Genomic DNA, 18,681 nt, shown 5'->3' on the forward strand with positions numbered 1-18,681 from the left:
GTGGTCAGTGGTAGGAGAGCACTAATGTTGTTTTCCAACGTGAGCAAATATTTTACAAAGTTACCTGAGTTCATATGTATGGTTAATGGTAACATCACTTTCTTAATATGCACAGTGTTCAGTTGTCTGTGATTTTCTTCAACATGCTATGAAGCGTACTATGAAACAATAATATGAAGTTATTTATTCCTTAAAATAATTTCTATTTTGTTTTTGATTTTGAGAGGGGCAGTATATTCAAGGCCAGTTTTATTATTCAATTCTCTATTTTGAAAAGTCCAGGTACCAGGGATTATGTGGAGTTAAGGGGAATGTTTATGTGTTTAATACTTTCCCCTGCTGTCTTGCATTCCTGAATTTATATGAGCTTTAACGGAAACCAAAGGCAGAGAGATTTCAAGTGGTCTCAGACTAAGAGTTTAGTACAATTCTTTTTTTGTTATTGTTTTAAAACTAGCTTCTTTGTTACCCAAAGTTCCTGTCCTTTCAGGATCCCACAGAACTACTTGTGTATTTCTCCTTCCATGTGAGAGGATGGAATTCTAGCAATTTTCTGCTTTCTAATTCAGAAATTGCTCTGTTAGTATGTCGTGGTTCAAGAAAATTACATACAAGGATGTTTTGAGATTCACATAGAAATGTTATAAATCATCTCTGTGTCTGAAAAATCAGACTTTACATAAGCACTTTTTGGAGCATGGATCCAATTGGCTTGTGTCTTTAAGTTTTATGGAACTTTTGTTTTTCTGTGGTTTTGGTGGGTTTTCTAATTGTTGTTGTTGTTATTATCTCAGAAGAGTTTGGGGGAAGTAGCTGTGATTTGAAATCACGGTCCTACAGCAATTGCTTCAAAACCATTAAGGTTGATCAGACTGTATAAGGGTTTTGCTTCTGGCCCTCCTCAGTAGGAAGATGAGAATTGTTTTTTATGTTGTTAGGTGGAAAATTAAAAATAATAGCAAGAATTACAATTATTTAGCATATCTAATTCAGAAATTGAATATGAAGTTGAAGGGCTTTTTCAGAGAAGAAAATCTAGTACACTTTGAAAAATCTCCCATAACTAAATTTTTACAAAGTCTTTTTTGTTTCTAAAGCTTGTTAGCACTGATATTGTAAATTATGACCCAAATGTGTTTTGTGAGTCTTTAAAAACTAGGGACATTATTGTGTATTGCAAAAGGTTTGTTTTTGTTTTTTGCACTATAAGAAATATTTTTCCCTATAGAAAAAAAATCACAACCAGAAAAATAATTTAAACGTGTATAATTATCCTTACCATAAGGCAAGATCACAATTATCCAATCTTCAAATAAATATGTTTTAGCTTTGACATTCAGTCTACAGATAAGGAGAGTCTATATAACTTCAATAAAAATAGCTTTATCTCTTGTTTAAGTTCTATTTTGTCTCCATACCAGACTAGAAATGAAAGTATCTCACTTTCCTGTCTGTGCTTATCATCTACTTCCCTCGAAGAATTTTGAGAGCTAGGGTTCAGATTTCATCTGAGTGTCTGAATTCTATTTATTGTTTTCCTGACTTTCTATCCCCTGGCTTAAAAAACTCTAAGGAACTCTGAACAGATGGAAGGATGAAACTATTTGTGAGTGTGTGTGTGTGTGTGTGTGTGTGTGTGTGTGTATGTGTGTGTGTCTGTAGGGGAGTGGTGGGGTAGTAAGGTGGTAGTTCACTATGCCTTTTCTCAAGAGCCCAAGATTCAGAAATGATGTGACTATACCTCCCCTCCATCCTTCTAGAGAGCTGCCTACTGCATGATCTCACCTTTATAAAGTAGGCCATAGCCTGTCTTTCCCAGTCTTGATGTATTTATATTTGGGGGTTCAAGTTTGATATATAAGAAACACATCTAACATTTTCAGTTAGCAGAAAACGTGTAACTTTTTTTTAGTACTTTCTGACTAAATACATCCTGGTCCTTTTCTCCCAACCCAAAGTCTATGCCACTTTGAGAAAATAGTAAACATTTTGCCCAACTGAATTGTTAGAGCACAACTTCCATAGCTGCAGGCACATTAAAATTACAATAAACTTCCCTCCTTAAGATTTTTATGATTTTAACTCTTGAATATAGGCATTTCACTTTCCTTATATTGTGGAAAATGCATCAATGGCTGCATTCATATATTATATATTTCTTGAAGTAAAATGGTAAGGTGTGTGGTAGGAAACATCAACTCACAATAGTCTGGGTGTCTATAGGGCTGACTGGGTCGGCTGTCAATCTCCCTAGTTCTCCCACTTTGCATCGTCTCTATGTGTCCCTTTACACTAAGTGAAGAAACCTTGTCATTCAGAATTGTTCACTCTATGTTTTTGAAGGAATATAAACAAATGTTTTTAGCTTTCTAGTATCTGCACCAGAAGGAGAATGAAATAAATGGTGGGAGTGGATACACTGCATCTAATACTAATATCTTCATATTTCTTGGTCTACTCCTTGTTTTGGTCACTAGATCACTGAGGAGCTTCCTAAGAAAGGAAGAAGAGAAGATACATATTTGAGACTTTGTGCATCTCAAAGTGTTTTTATTATTCTATCTATATGCTTAATTGAGGGCTTAGCTTTAGAATTTTAGAAACAGTTTTTCTTCAAAATTAATAGAACATTAGACTTCTAATGTGTTTATATTTGCCTTTCTTCTTTCCATCTCTTGTCTTTAATTCACTTTTTGAGAAATATCTGTAATTTCATTTTCTAGAGCTTATTGAAAATTTTATTTCTGCTGTCATATTTTTAAATCCCAAGAGCTCTTTCTGTTATCTCTTTCCTTTTTAAATGCTTTCTGCTCTTTCTCTATGGATGACATACATACTCTCATCTCTGTGAGAAGTGAGTTTTCTTCTGCTGTCTGTATTGTCTCTTTTTCTTCTTGGTTCCTCTCCCCAACCCCAATGCATATCTGGTGGTCCTTGGCTGTCAGCTCATAGTTTAAGGGTGAGGCATTAAGCTACAGGGCTGAGCTTGCCAGCTGATAAGCTTCATTACAGGTTAATCAGGAGGAGAGCCAGACATTTTGTTGGGGACTCCCAATTGTACCTAGTTTTCTTTTCAGGCTGGTTTGTTTTTCAAAGAAAGGACACTTCTCATGTGAACCAACATACACGGGGGTGATGAGACTGGAGAGAATCTTACCATTCAGTACATAGATTTTAAAATTTAATTCCATTGCTTTCACCTGCTTTCCAGGGTGCCTTGTGTCCTTTAGTCTGGTTGTCTCTTTGGATCAACCTCCCCAGTGAGTAAAGCTTCTGTCTGGCCTCTTTTACAGACTTTCAACCTATCCTCTTCTTTCCAACTTTACATACATCCCCTGTCTTTAGGAGACTCCAAGTTCTACGCTTCTGGTGTTCTACAGAAGGAATCAGTTTCTTTGAGTTTTTCCCAACCAGAGGCTCTTTGTTATCAGTGTTTACTGGTTTACCAAGTCAAGGTGACAGTAGTAAACACATATGCTTATCTGACTTCCAGTTTCTGAAAATTTCTTATCATCTCTTATGTGTCTTCATCATTACTGTTCTTTTAATGGGATTTCAGAGGGGAGCAGAGATAAATGTTTGTGTACAATCAAGTTGAGAAATTTACTCCACTGCTGTATAGTGTTTTCCAACTGGAGTGTTGCAGCATGTTAGGCATACATCCTCTGCTTGTGTTTCCCCTCCTCTTCATCTCCTTCCTGTCCTATATCTCATCATGGAGCTCTCCTGCCTATGAATATAGCACACAGTGTATGCTGCCTTTTCCTTTGTGAATTGATCTTGTACATTTTATTTATTTATTTTTCCCCACCTTTATTGAGATATAATTGACATATAACATTGTGTAAGTTTACAACGTGTACAATGTGATGATTTGATATGTGCACATATTATAAAATAATTACCACATATGTTTTAGACACCATAGCTACTTATTGCTTTTAGCACAATATAGTGACTAGAGGAAGAACATTCTAATTTAATTTAATCTTCTTTTTTATAAATTATAAAATAATTTTTAAAGAAATATATATGTTGTGGGCAGTAGAGGGCATATAAATCAGAATTTCTGAAAAAATTAAATGAATAGCAAAATGTTTACATACTCATAATTGTATGCTCATCAAAATATGATTATGTAATACTGTATTACCTTAAGTACTTAGGCAGTGCGTTTATAGATGCCTGCTAGTAAATAAATTATTGTATTAGTCTTTAAAGTTGCAAAGAAAATTATAAAAATATATTCCTATATTTCAAGAGGAATAAAGCATAGCTACAAATTTATTAAAATCCCCAAATAAGTAAATTTATACAACTACAGCTTCTTTGAGTTAATCTTAGGTTAATTAGAAGTTCTTGCTCAACTGAAGAATATTATCCTTAAGTCATATCTGTATTTTAAAAATAGTTTATATTTTATTTTCAATTTTTATTTGCAAACACAGTATATATCACCACCTAAAGTTAGAGCCTGAAATAGATTTGGGTTTTTAGCAGTAGCTCCCATTATCCCTGTGCACTCAATTCAGGTTTTAACCTGCAAATATTCCTTTCCAAGGTGTATTTGATTTGCCCTTCCCATGTCCCTAACCAGAAGGGAACCACAGAAGAAAACATTGCTGAAGACATCCATTTCCATTGCTTGCGTAGACCTGATTCACTAACAAAATAAGAAAAGGTTAAATGAAAAACATTCTAGGGAAGTTACAACCCAAGTAAGGCGATGGGTGAGCCACAATGTGGGCGTCATTTTTTTTTTTCTTTTCTCTCTTTCAGCAGGGAGACACATCGCCTCTTCCTCCCACTGTCCCAGACTGTCTGCGGGCTGATGTCAGGATTGCTCCTTCTGAGAGCCAAAATTGTTCCTTCTCTTTAGCAGACAAGAATATCACCCACGGCTTCCTCTATCCTCCTGGTTTGTATAACTCTTTTTTAGAGCAGCAGCTTAGAAAGCCCTCATCAGCTGGATGTGGGCATGTGCCCTAAACATATGCTCCCCACCAAAACTACCTGCTTGGGCTAAACTAGCGGCCCAGGAGGCTTCCAGTGATTGTGGACTGGCCTGGAGCAGTGCAACAGCTATAATAAAGACTAATAAATTTTGAACTGGGAACCACACATCAGCTCTAATCTGGCCCAGATGTTCAGAGAGTTCGGCAGGTTTAAGTTTAATTCTAAAACTGAAGATTCTTTGGAGAGGGACACAAGCGTCTAAAAAACATTTTTTTTTTTTTTCTGGTGACTGGCCAAGCTAAGGCTTGCATTGAGAATGCCGCTGTGACTGTGAAGACAAATCAGGCTGGAATTGGGGCCTCTCGCTCAGGCTGTATATCCAACAGCTTTATATGGATTAAGCAGCTGAATAAACTTGAAGTATTTTTTCAGGAAGCTTCTCTCTTGGGAACGTGCAAAAGCCATTGTGATTTTTTTAAAACCCAAATCTCTTCTCTGTTCAGCAGGGATTGTCATTTCCTTGATTTACTCATGAGATTTTCAACAATTTCAGCTTCTGAGAATGGGTTTTCTCCAGATATTTGGCTCCATTTTTCCGGAAGCCATGACCAAAGAGGTCAATTTAGAGATTTATAATTTAGAGGTTCTGAGATTTATAGTGGGAAAAAAAGGCCTAGTGAAAGCAAGTAGCACATCAATGTAAAATTCCTAACAGAGAATTAGGATAATAAACTGGTATATCTTGTTACAATATCTAGAGACAATTAGAGCGCCACCAAATTTATGTAAACCCTAGGATAATCCTTAAATAGTTGCAACATTTTATTAATAAAAAATTTTAAATTGGCATTATAAAATTGTATCTGTTAAGCCCTAAGATATTGGTTGATTTATAAATGTTTGTCTTGACAAGGAAATGAAGTGAAAAACTAATCAGCTTGTCTCAAAAAATATTAAGGATTGAATGAAACCACCTTCTAACTCTCCATTACAAATTGTTAGCATTTCCATTATAAGCAGATTCTTATGTTTCCTGAAAAGAAGGTAATGTTATGTTCATTGACTTTACAACTTTCAAAGTTTAGTTTAACAAGTAGAAAAGGCTTGTAGAGGATCTGAGGACCGTGAGTAGCATGTGAAATCTTGAAGAAAAAGACAAAACAATCTTGCCTCTCCTGGCCTTTTGGTTCCCATACATTGGCCTTTCATTTGAGTATTAGTTAAGGTAGCCAAGGGTAGTTTAAATATAAAAAACATTATAATAAACATTCATAGGCTTGCAGCAGTTTAAATCCTCACAATATTTCAGTGAGAGAGATGCCATGAGACAAATGAAGTACAGAGGGACATAGCGCTTTGCCCAGGTGGGTCAGCTGGCGGGCAGTGGAGCTGGGATTCCAACCCGGGCAGTCTGGTTCCAGAGCGCACAGGCTCAGCACACACTCCTCTAGTCCATGTGTCTTCAAAGCCAACCATTTGTGGTGCTGTCAGCAGTCTTCACTGAGTTAAAACCCACTTTCTTAAGAAAATTTTACTTTGGAAGAGTTATTTATCATAGCATTATTATTTTATGTATATTCAATAATGATGCTTTCCTATCGGTATTATATTTGTTTTCTAGAGACTGCTGTAACAAATTACCCACAAACTTGGTGGCTTAAAACAACAGAGGCTTATTCTCTCAAAGTTCTAGAGGCCAGAAGTCTGAAATCAGGGTGTTGACAGGGCCACGCTCCCTTTGCAAGAGAGAATCTAGTGTAGAATCCTTCTTTACCTCTTCCAGCATCTGGGGGCTCCAGGTGTTGCTTGGCTTGTAGTTGCATCCAATTTCTGCCTCCATCTTCGCATAGCTTTCTCCCCTGAGTCTCTCCTCTTCTCAATCCTCCTTCTCCTTGTAGGACACCAGTCACTGGATTTAGAACCCACCCTAAATCCAGGATAATCTCATCTTGAACTTTTAATTGCATCTGCAAAGACACTACTTTCCTACCTATCACATTCAGAGGTAATGGGGTGTTAGGACGTGGACCTACCTTCTTGAGGGTCACCAGCCCACTATAGGTATCAATCAAATGCATAAAACTGCCTGCATTATTGATGACTTCCACTGGAGAGTGCTTTGTATCTCTGTGTTTTGTGTGTTAATAAATTTACATTAGTATGTGTAATACTAATGGGCCTATTATGTGGAATGTCATACTTTCTCTTATAGCTAGACTTAATAAAATTCATTTGTTTTGCAGCAAACAATAGAACTTCTGATAGTCAATATGATGCTTTAATTACAAGTAATTTGGTCCCTATGTATGAAGCATTCAAAAGTAAGTATATACTTAGATTATTAATTTTAAAACACCCAAGTGACTCTTTGAACTTCTAAACTAAACACATATTTTATTGCAATTTGTTCTTGTTATCAGTCATTTTGTTCTAATTTTTTTTTTTGGCCGCACCTTGTGGCATGTGGGATATTATTTCCCCGACCAGGGATTGAACCCGCGCCCCCTGCAATGGAAGCATGGAGTCTTAACCACTGGACCTCCAGGGAAGTCCCTGTTCTAATGTTTTAAATATTGAAACAGGAAGGATGTCTAACGTAAATTCTTTTCAACTTACTTCAACTTTGGGTGACTTGTTGCTAGAATTTTGATAATTTTTTAATCCTAATTTTACTGTAAAGAGCTAACCACAAAATAAAATTTTACTGATACTCACCATAAATAAATGAAAAGTGTTTGTCCCTAGAGTCACAATTAATAAGGCAGTATGTGTGTTCTGACCATTTTTTAATACAGTCCCCAAAGCAGCTCAGCCCTAGGGAGGCATTTGGAGACATATTTAACTGTAATTTTGAGACTGTAACTACATCAGCAACAAAAAGCTATCATGGGTGTGGCTGTTTATTTTTGTTGCATAGACTATTTTGCAGTATTACTCAATGACCGCTGACAAGTATTAAAGCAGAATTGGATGCTATTTAAAAGTACCTGTTTATAATAGAAAATATTTCCATGTTCAATAGAGGCAGACATTTTTAACGATTTATTCTTTTATTTTTAGCAATGTGGAATTACTTCCATAGCGTTCTTCTTATAAAGCATGCCATGGAAAGAAATGGAGTCAATGTGGTTAGTGGACCAATATTTGATTATAATTACGATGGTCATTTTGATACTCCAGATGAAATTACAGAGTAAGTAATTTGAAACAAAATGGACTTTTGATCTGGCAATAGGGTATCGTAAGGGGAAACCTCAATATTTAAAATTAAAACTCAGTATTCTAAACATTACATAACATATTTATATAGAGATGCAATTGTTGACTATTTTCAATTAGTCTATCTAAATATTTAGCAAAATTTTTATATGGCAAAGATTTAAACTAATAGGCAAAGAAAAAAATGTCCAGGAATAGTTAGAAAAATTTTTATTTGGATAATTTCTAAACTAATGTGAAAGGGAAAACGTGGTTTTGTCAAGGTTAAGGAGGTAGGGAAGACTCACTGCGCTATCAGTAAACAGAGAACCAGTTCAGCAATAAATAAAAAAAAATCAAGAAGTGACTATTCAAAATACTGCCCAGGGCTTCCCTGGTGGCGCAGTGGTTGAGAGTCAGCCTGCCGATGCAGGGGACACGGGTTTGTGCCCCCGTCCGGGAAGATCCCACGTGCCGCGGAGCGGCTGGGCCCGTGAGCCATGGCCGCTGAGCCTGCGCGTCCGAAGCCTGTGCTCCGCAACGGGAGAGGCCACAACAGTGAGAGGCCCGCGTACCGCCCAAAACAAAAACAAAATACTACCCAATATTTTGGATAGTGGATGATTCATAATAGTATCTCCCAGGAGATAGTGTAGGCTTCCTATAGAAAACTAGTCCTACTAAACTGTACATCTTTGGACTAAACCTGGTCATACATGTTGCTAAGAATTACTTTTGAACTCAGCACACAGGAATAGAGAGTTTTAGAAGTGTCATCCATGATTTCTCTTTATTATCAAAATGGACAGTACTGAACTATGGTACTAAGCCTAGATTATGTAAAGCAATGATTTCTACTCATACCTTCTGATAAGATAACATTCATCATCACTAAGTGTGGCCTTAAATTTTGTTTGTCTTGTCCTTATTTCAGTGTTTATTGATCCTGTCTTTCACCATTTAATAATCCTAGCAAACAATTTGATAGCACTTTACTCCATGCTAGGTATGCTTCTAAGAATTTACAGATACTTCATTTAATCTGAAAAACATCCACATGTTAGATTCCATTAGTTCCCATTTAGAAAAGGAAACTGAGGCACAGAGAGGTTAACTAACTTGTCTAAGTTCCACAGCTAAGTAGTAAAGCCAGAACCCAGACAGTCTAGCTCTGATTCTAAATCACAGTAATACATTACTACTTATACCAGTTCATTTTCCTTTTAGTGGACTCATACTAATAGCTTACCTTTATTTTGCATTTGAAACTTTTAAAAGCACTTTCATGTTTGTTATCTGAGACTAAAGGACTGTCGTATCAGTTGTATGGATTTGTCCCTGTCTATGCTGCGAAGTTGGTAGCATAAGAAAACCTCCATGTTAAAGTTGAGGAAAGTTAGAAAGTCATAGACTATTAGAGGATTAGTACACATCCAAACGACTAGTAGAAGTGCGCAGCTACAGCTGAAATCCCAGCTCCTTCATTTCCAGCCCCTACTCTACTAGGAAACGTCACTGTGATGTACAAGTCAACAAAGCTAGGAGGCAGAATACCATGCTCTGCTTTTCATTGTATTTTAATATTTTCCCATGATGTTAAAATGACCAGGCTTGGACTTCTATAATCTTGATTCAGACTCATTAAGGTTTAAAAATGTGTGGTAAGATTTTGTATTTTCTATTTATTTACTTTCTTTTACTATAATTTTACTTTGACATTTCTTTAAAAATATAAAAAGACATTTCTAATCTTCAGAAGCAAAAGTATAATAACATCAAATCTTTTCAATTATGTTTTTAGATATGTAGTCAACACCAGTGTTCCCATCCCAACACACTACTTCGTGGTGTTGACCAGTTGTAAAAATAAGAGCCAAACCCCCAACGCCTGCCCTGGGTGGTTGGACGTCTTACCCTTTGTCATCCCTCACCGACCTACCAACGTGGAGAGCTGTCCCGTGAGTATGCTCCTGGAGAGGCCCTGGGCCCTGAGGAAATGATTAGTCAGAGCTCATCTGGGCTTTCATAAAAGTGGCTCTGACTACAGTATATTTTTTAGGTGTTTCATGGGTTAGAGTTGTAGTAAATATGACCTCAGTTTTGAACTTTTCCTTAGACTGTTGATCTCTATGTAATTAATATCAATTTAAACATGTATATGCTTACATGAACATGTGTTTATATATGCATGTCATATATTTTATTTAGATATATTTTATTCACATTCACTAATAAGGAAAGGGGTTGTATCTTATTAGGCTTTTTATTCTGAATGCAAACCTTAAGGTTCTGTCCCAAAGTTGGCACTAAATTAATGTTTCTTAAATGAATATGTAAATATAAAAATTCCATCAACTTAAAACATGAGGTCTGAAAATACATATATATATATAGTATGTATATATATGTGTATATATATTTACCTAAATACATATATACATATATGTATTTACAAAATAAGTTAGCTCGAATAACATTCCTTTTTTAACATCATGTATTAGGCCACCTCAAAACCTTTTGGATCAAGGCAAATTATATGTAAATAGTTACTTCAACTTCATATATGTTCTTTATAGAAAAACATATGTATTCTGGTAATTGGGTTTTACTGAAGTCATTCAGCGAATATATTGAATACCTATTAAGTAAACACTATCACGATAGAAGCTTTTTAGAATGCACCAAGGAAGAATACATTGTCTCTGCCCTCAAGGAGTTCATATATAACTTTGATATATAAATGAGATACAGACACATAAATGGGCCAGTCGATCATATAAGAATTATTTTAAAAATTAGAAGTAAGAGACATTACAAAGTTGGGATTCATTGTCAAATACTGTTGTAAGTATTTAGTGTTTCAAATTCAAAACACTTTGGCTGGAATAACAAATAAAGGTTACATAAATTGAGGTGGCAGAAGGGCTGAGCCCTGAAGGATGGGCGGAATTTGAACAGATTGAAAGGATTAGGAAGACTCTTCTGTGGAGGAAATGAAGAAGGGAGGGACTTGGCAACTGGCTGGATGCAAGAACCAAAGGAAGAGGGAGACTCAAAGCTGAATCAGAGATTTTAAATGCAGGTAATTAGGGGAAAAAAAAGAGGGAAGTTAGGAATGAGAACTGTTTTGGCAGGTAGGTAGGATAATTAAGTGTAGGTACATCTGGTTTGTAGAAATGGGTGTTCACATGGAAAATCCCATGAGCTAGTAGAGATGGAAGTTAAAGCTTAGGTTCTAAGCCAGGTTGGGATTCATCTCTATTCTTTCATCTGTTCAACACATAACTGCCTTCACCATACTGTGTGCTATGGGCAATACACAGATAAATCAGATGTGAATTCTAGCAGAAAAGGCTCATTGTCTATCACTTAGAAGCCTAGTAAAATAAAAGAAAGAAAAATAAGTGGCACAAAGAGGGACAGATAAAATGTAGTAGGATTTCAAAAGAAAAATACTTTCTGGTAAGGAAGGCGACATTCTAGCTGAGTCTTGAAGATAGGATTTGAACTTGAGTGTTGAATGGTTGCTTTCAGTGACTCAAGATGGATGGCAAAGTTTAGAGGCTAAGCAGCGGGTCACTCATAGTCCTAGAATGAGGAAGAGTTTCCAAACAAGAAGCTATCAGGAGATGTTGTGTAGTTGAATCTCTTCCTATTTGTCCTGTCAGAAGTTTATTTAGTTGAGACAAGGGGAAGCCATCATTCTTCACTTCCTCTTCCAGTGGCAGACTTTGGTGACTGATAGGGTGTGGTGCTCTTTTCCACTGAACCAGGAATAAATAGTTCTTTATCATAGAGGTTCTAGATAGCCATTTTGGATTGGTTAGAATGGGTGTGAAAAGAAGAAATGATTCGCTATCCCTGGTCTAGGCCCTTATTGTTTTCTATCAGGACTTTTGAAAATGAATTTTAAGTAGTTTTACTGTCTCCTGTCCTCCTCTCCTTCACCTCTGTATTTCACTATCAAGTTGCTCATCTTAAAATTTAGTTTTTCATGACGACATCCTTTCTCATCCATTTGATTGTCTATCTACCCTGAATAAAACTACAAAAATAAACAAACAAAAATCTCCCAGCCTGTACTTAAGGCTCTTCACCATTTACCCTCAGTTGACTTTGCAGACCTAAGTTCCAGGCGAACTGAGGTTCTTGAAATTACTTGAACACCCCTTGATTTTCCCTACCTCCATGTGCTTGCTCATGCTCTTGTCTCTTCTAGAATGCCCTTCTTTTCCATCTGCTAAAAATTCCACCTACACCTCAAGGTAAAGTACAAATGATATGAAGCTTTCCCTGAACATCCAATGTGGAGATGATCTCAAAATTAACAGGGCATCATCTCTATTGAATAAGACATGAACACTAATAAATTGGACATATTCCAAAATTTTAAGGAATTGGCAGTATAGTAATCAGACTATGATATCTATAAAGATAACAATGAGGCATAATATGATGAGTATGAAACAAACTTAAACCAAGCTATAATTATAAGAGAGATTGTGACATTAATAAGATGTGACTGTCAATTAGATATAGGGAGGGAAGAGAGGATAGAGCCAAAGGTGACTGAAAATTTAGGTGTGATTGGCCAGGAAATATATAAGACAATCAGTTGTTTTGGGAAGGATACATTTGCTGTTGGTGGTCTTCCGATTAAGAAACTAGTTGAGGGCTTCCCTGGTGGCGCAGTGGTTGAGAGTCCGCCTGCCGATGCAGTGGACACGAGTTCGTGCCCCGGTCCAGGAAGATCCCACATGCCGCGGAGCGGCTGGGCCCGTGAGCCATGGCCGCTGAGCCTGCGCGTCCGAAGCCTGTGCTCCGCAACGGGAGAGGCCACAACAGTGAGAGGCCCACATGCCACAAAAAAAATAAATAAATAAAAAAGAAACTAGTTGCATATCTAGGAGGGTATGTGAGAAGCAGTATAGAATAGAACGCAAATGCATGAGTTTTGGAGTTGAGTATCTGGGTTCAGTTACTGATTTGGCCTCTTTGGGTAAACAACTGAGTGTCACTTTCTTCAAATGTATAAAAAAAATCACCCCCTCATGATGTTGTTTTGAAAATTAAATAAGATATTTCACATAAACCCCTAAGAATTCTAAATACATAGTAAGCAAATGGTAGCCATTATAAAGAAATCACATTTTATTAAGCAATTACATTCTAAAGTCAACATAAAGTGAAATTGTTTACAGATAAAATCACTCAGAATCAAATCACCCACAAAGTACTGTACATACACAAGCTGTACCCTAATAAGTGCAATTCAGCCAACATTTCCACCAGCATTAGAAGAGGTCATTGTGCTTTAAGCACCCAATGAAATAAGCTTTCTTTAAGCGTCATGTTGTATGAACATTCTGCACTTTTAAATATTCTAATCACTGAGTGGGGGGAAGGTACTCGCACTATAAAATGTTTAAGGGAACAGATACCAGTTGTAGAAATGGTAGATTCACAATTCCACCTCACACTTGATGTAGGGAACTAGATTCTTATTTCCTTATATATTTTATGTCTTCCTTTGTTCTTCCATCATTTCTTTCCTCCTCCTTTTTCTTTTTTTCCCCTCAACTTTGTATGGCTGAATTCCTGTCAGATAAATGAGAACGCTGCCATAACTCCAAGTGACTATCATTATTGTAACTTAGTATATATTGGAAATGCAATTGGGGGTACACGGTTGTACTGTAAATAGAATTAGGGGTAGACAATACAGGTATGGAACTTGGAAGAGAACAGAACTATAGAGATAGATTTGGTATTAAATCACGGGAGTGAAATAAAATTTCTGAAGGGGAGAAAATAGAGAGAAGAGATCCAAAGATCAGATGGAGGAAAATGTCTATTCTTCCAGGATAGAAAAAACTAAAGTCAGCTGAGGAAACAGAAGGTGTCATCAAACAAGTAAGCAGAGCTATGGAAGACAAAGAAGGAACTTTTAGAAGCTTGGGGTAATAGCTAAGTGAAAGGTTTACAAAAATTCTACTGTTAGGTCATCCTTGACAAAATGGTTTTGTTAGTGTGATGGCAGTGATAACGAGACTGTAAGTGAATAAGGAAGAGATTAAGGAGGTGGTTAGGGGAGAAAAATACTGAAACTGGTATTGCCTCAAAAAACTAACAAACTGAGTTGTATTTTAGGTGTATACAATACTTCTATTTATGTAACAGGTCTAATACATATGTAATCAACGAACAAATTTTATATATATATATATCTAAAAGCATATATTTAAATATGGCTCATGAAAACTTGATATACACAAGGCTTTTATTCTCTTGGGATGCAGTGGTACAGCTAGAGCAGCTGTCTACAGCTGGCTTCTGTTCAGATTGGTTGGTGCTGGTGAACTATCTGATATGGAGTAGCTTGAGTATCACCCCTGCCTAGTTATAATTATGTTGTACTTAAGATCATTTAAGTACATTTCATTTCATTTAAGATCATTAAGATCATTTCATTGCAGTTTTAAAAAAGCGAAGACTGTCAGGTGTTCCCTAAACATTCAGTTAGATGGATACCAAATAAGCTGGGAGAAAATAGAGTTATAAAAGCCATGGGGGGGAAACTTTATGAAAAACGTCATCAAAACTATTAAATGTTACTAAAATGTGAAATAATGCAAGCAAGAAAAAAAGACTGAATTGGATTCCCATTAGAAATATGAGTTAATATTAGTACATCACATATATATTTTAAAAAATAATAACTCACCTCATGAATCTCACATGGAGAAATACTTCAGAGGTTCAAAACAGTGGTTTTGTCTTATACTTCCTCTGGCTCAAATAGTACCTGCCTATTTTAATCTTGCATATTTAAAAAACAAGTGAACCAGTATGCTGAAGTCAACTGAAAGTCATTTAAGCAGACTCATCTAATTAAACAAACTTGTAAACTTTCTTACTTTTAAAAAATTTAACTGGAAATTTAGCAATATCATATGAATATCAGGAAATTAATAAATAAAGAATAAGGAATTTCACAGAAATCCATGGCTCTAAATTATTGCACTAACCTTTATATATACAGTATATATAGTATAAAACATTTTTTTTACTATACTATTTATTATACTATTTTAAACTATACTGTTTTTTATATGTAGTTAAAAACCTATTGAAAGTCAAATGGCCAAGAAATATCTGAAAAGATACTCAATATAACTCAGGGTAATAACACTTAAACAGGGATAAAGCACTATTTCACATCATGGTTTGGTAAGGATGTGGGGAAATGGGGATTATCCTCCATTGCCAATGGAACTATAAATTGGTATAAACACTTTGAGGAGTGCTAGGTTTAATATCTGGTGAAGTTAAAGTTACATGTACTCTATGACCCAGCAATTCCATTTCTATATCCTAGAAACTCATGTTCTTGAACACAGAAGACATGTGGTAATTTATCATGACACTATTATTTATAATGCCAAAAATACTAGCAATGTGGCAATGAAAAAAATAACCTGTGCTACCACAAACCATAGCTAAAAACAAAAGACTTAACTAGATCTAGATATTTCACTATGAATAGATTACAAACATAATATTGAATGAAAAAGTAATTATAGAATGCCACTTACATGATTTCTATAAATTTGAAAACATAAATCAATGCTATATATTGTATACTGATGTGCAGTAAAAGTGTAAAAACACAAACTGGATTCACACTGACTCATGATAACGATTAACTCTGAGTAGAGGAATGTGGGGACTTAACTTCATCTTTAATGTCTCATTTTTTTAAAAAAATTGTATCTGAAGTAAATATAAAAATGGCTGTGGGCTTCCCTGGTGGCGCTGGGCCCGTGAGCCATGGCCGCTGAGCCTGCGCTTCCGGAGCCTGTGCTCCGCAACGGGAGAGGCCACAACAGTCAGAGGCCCGAGTACCGCAAAAAAAAAAAAAAAAAAAGCAACAACAACAACCAAAAAAACCCAGGAAAAAGGACAACTTCTAAGGTATAAAAGATCTTTCTGTTAATGAAAAATCATGCCCCAGGGAAAATAGTCTTTTGTTTTTCTTTTTCAGGGAAATAAACCAGAAGCTCTTTGGATTGAAGAAAGATTCAACGCACATGTTGCCCGGGTCCGTGATGTGGAACTTCTTACTGGGCTTGACTTTTATCAGGAAAAATTCCAGCCTGTCTCTGAAATTTTGCAACTAAAGACATATTTGCCCACATTTGAAACCATTATTTAACTTAATATATAAAACAACCTTGGCAAACTGTAAATGATTTTTTCTGCTGAAGAATGTAAAAGTTTTCTATTTTTCCTTGACTCCTCTAAACGCCATGTTGTATAATTTTCATTATTCTCTTCTCTTCTTCATTTCAATAAAAACATATTATTTTAAAGTTACACTTTTTTTGCCAGAGATTGTGCTATGTTGTTCCTTGCTTATTATATGTATTATCTCACTTATAATCCTGGGCTATATTTTTCTTCCCAGCATTATCTAAATAGAAGGGAGAGTAGGAGAAGTAGGTCTCCCTTTTGAATCAGTTCTACATCAGTTTTGTTATAAATCTTTTTATACTTGGCAATCAGGCAATATTTATTAAAATAAAAAGTACACATTACCTTTATTCAGTAATTTCATTTGTAAAAGTGGTGTCAACAGATATGCATGAAATGCATGAAAATATCATCTTTTACGAAGACCAGAAGGTAACCTAAAAGACTTGTTGAGCAAATTATGGAGTTTATTTAAGCAATCAATGGGATGCGATTCCACTACTATAAAGAAAGAAGTTGATCTACATATTGACTGTATGACTATTGTTAAATGAAGAGAAGTGGTACAATAGCATGTATAGTATACTATCATTTTTCAGGGGCTGGCAAAACTTCTCTTTAAGTGTTGGATAATAAAATTTTTCAGGCTGTACAGACTCTGCTGCAACTACTTAACTCTGCCATTACACCAAGGAAGTAGTCATAGATAATATGTAAAAGGAATTGGAGTAACTGGTGTCCAACAAAACTTTATTTACAAAAGTAGATGGGGGGCTGGAGTTGGCCCATGATCTGAAGTTTGTCAACCTTGATTTGTACACTAAAGCCAGGGTGGAGAGAGGCAGGAATTAATACCAAGAGACAGAGGGAGATAAAATTTTTATCTTGTGACTTTTGGCGTTGCATAAAATTTTTAAAAAACTCTCTCTATATGTATCTCTTTAATTTTTCAAAATGTGATTATTAAGCAAAGAGATCCCAGTACTCATTTGGGAGACAATATCATTGGTCAGATTTTTGGATTTGCAGACTGGCAATGTTCCAGATTCATTTCTGATATATATAGACCAGTTCATACAGGGGACACAGGCTTTGCTGGTGAGAAAAAATCTTGTGGCACGAGCTTCAAAAAAACAAATTATTTCTATTAGGACTTCAATGGAATTATGGTCATTAATTACAAGTAATTTAAATATTAGCTTAGTGCCATTGGGTTTTTTTTTTTAACTCTACTTATAGAGTTAGTTTTAAAACATACAATTCAGAGAAGCTGAAAGACAAGTCAAAAATTGGAAACTATTTCCAGCTATGTGGCAAAAATGTTGATGCCCCGTATATAGACAGAATTCCTCCAATCAGTGGTCCCCTGCCTCACTGTGGCCTGGAAACTAGCTAAGATAACCTGGAATTTAGACTCCACTATGGGGGGAGACAAGTGAAGGATGGTTACAACCTTGAACTGAGTTTAACTCTGGTTGTCCTCATTGCTTCTGAGTTTCTCTTAAAGCAACTAAATTGTTTTTGATATCAGATCAAATGGGTGCTCAACATAGAAATAAAAATTCAGTCAGAGAAACATTAAAATTGCATATTTTGCATAGAGATTGTGTAAGGTTTTTTTTTTGGTATAATCTTATCCCATTAAAAAGAAATATGTATGTGTAAAATCATTCTTAAGGAAAGACACCACTGATTTAACAATTCATGGAATTACAGGGGATTTACAATCGTTACTTTATAACTTTCAGTATGTAGCCTACTTTTTTTTTTTTTTTTTTTGCGGTACGCGGGCCTCTCACTGTTGTGGCCTCTCCCGTTGCGGAGCATAGGCTCCGGACACGCAGGCTCAGCGGCCATGGCTCACGGGCCCAGCTGCTCTGCGGCACGTGGGATCTTCCCGGACCGGGGCACGAACCCGTGTTCCCTGCGTCGGCAGGCGGACTCTCAACCATTGCGCCACCAGGGAAGCCCTGTAGACTACGTTTTAAATAATGATCTTGTCTTACTTTTAAAATCTGAAATTGTAAATAATAAAGTTAGTTGCATTTAAAAAATATTTATTTAGAAAGAACTTCAAAGATACGGAAAGGTTGTGAGAATAGTATAAAGAACTCTGTATAACATTCACCCATCTTCACTGATTGTTAATATTCTCTCTATGTATGTTTATGGATAGCTTTATTTTTTTCCCTGAACTTTCTGAGAGTATATTGGAGTCATTATGCCCATTTATCCCCCCAGAACTTCAAGGTGTATCTCCTAAGATCAAGGACA

At 36.0% G+C, this 18,681-nt stretch overlaps 1 protein-coding gene across 1 annotated transcript in view; it reads left to right on the forward strand.

Moving 5' to 3' along the window:
* Positions 1-16,466, forward strand: part of ENPP3 (ectonucleotide pyrophosphatase/phosphodiesterase 3) — a gene marked incomplete at its 5' end in the record, with an annotated part of 62,812 nt that extends 46,346 nt beyond the window's left edge. Inside the window, 5 exons of the mRNA XM_082668950.1 lie at positions 4,783-4,918; positions 7,200-7,277; positions 8,017-8,149; positions 9,956-10,112; positions 16,199-16,466. Of these exons, the coding sequence (XP_082525076.1) occupies positions 4,783-4,918; positions 7,200-7,277; positions 8,017-8,149; positions 9,956-10,112; positions 16,199-16,369 (675 nt within the window). The 3' untranslated portion in view covers positions 16,370-16,466. The remainder of the gene's footprint in view (positions 1-4,782; positions 4,919-7,199; positions 7,278-8,016; positions 8,150-9,955; positions 10,113-16,198) is intronic.
* Positions 16,467-18,681: the final 2,215 nt, after the last annotated feature.

This window comes from Grampus griseus (assembly GCF_964374135.1).
Source record: "Grampus griseus genome assembly, chromosome: 13".
In the NCBI taxonomy this organism is placed as follows: domain Eukaryota; kingdom Metazoa; phylum Chordata; class Mammalia; order Artiodactyla; family Delphinidae; genus Grampus; species Grampus griseus.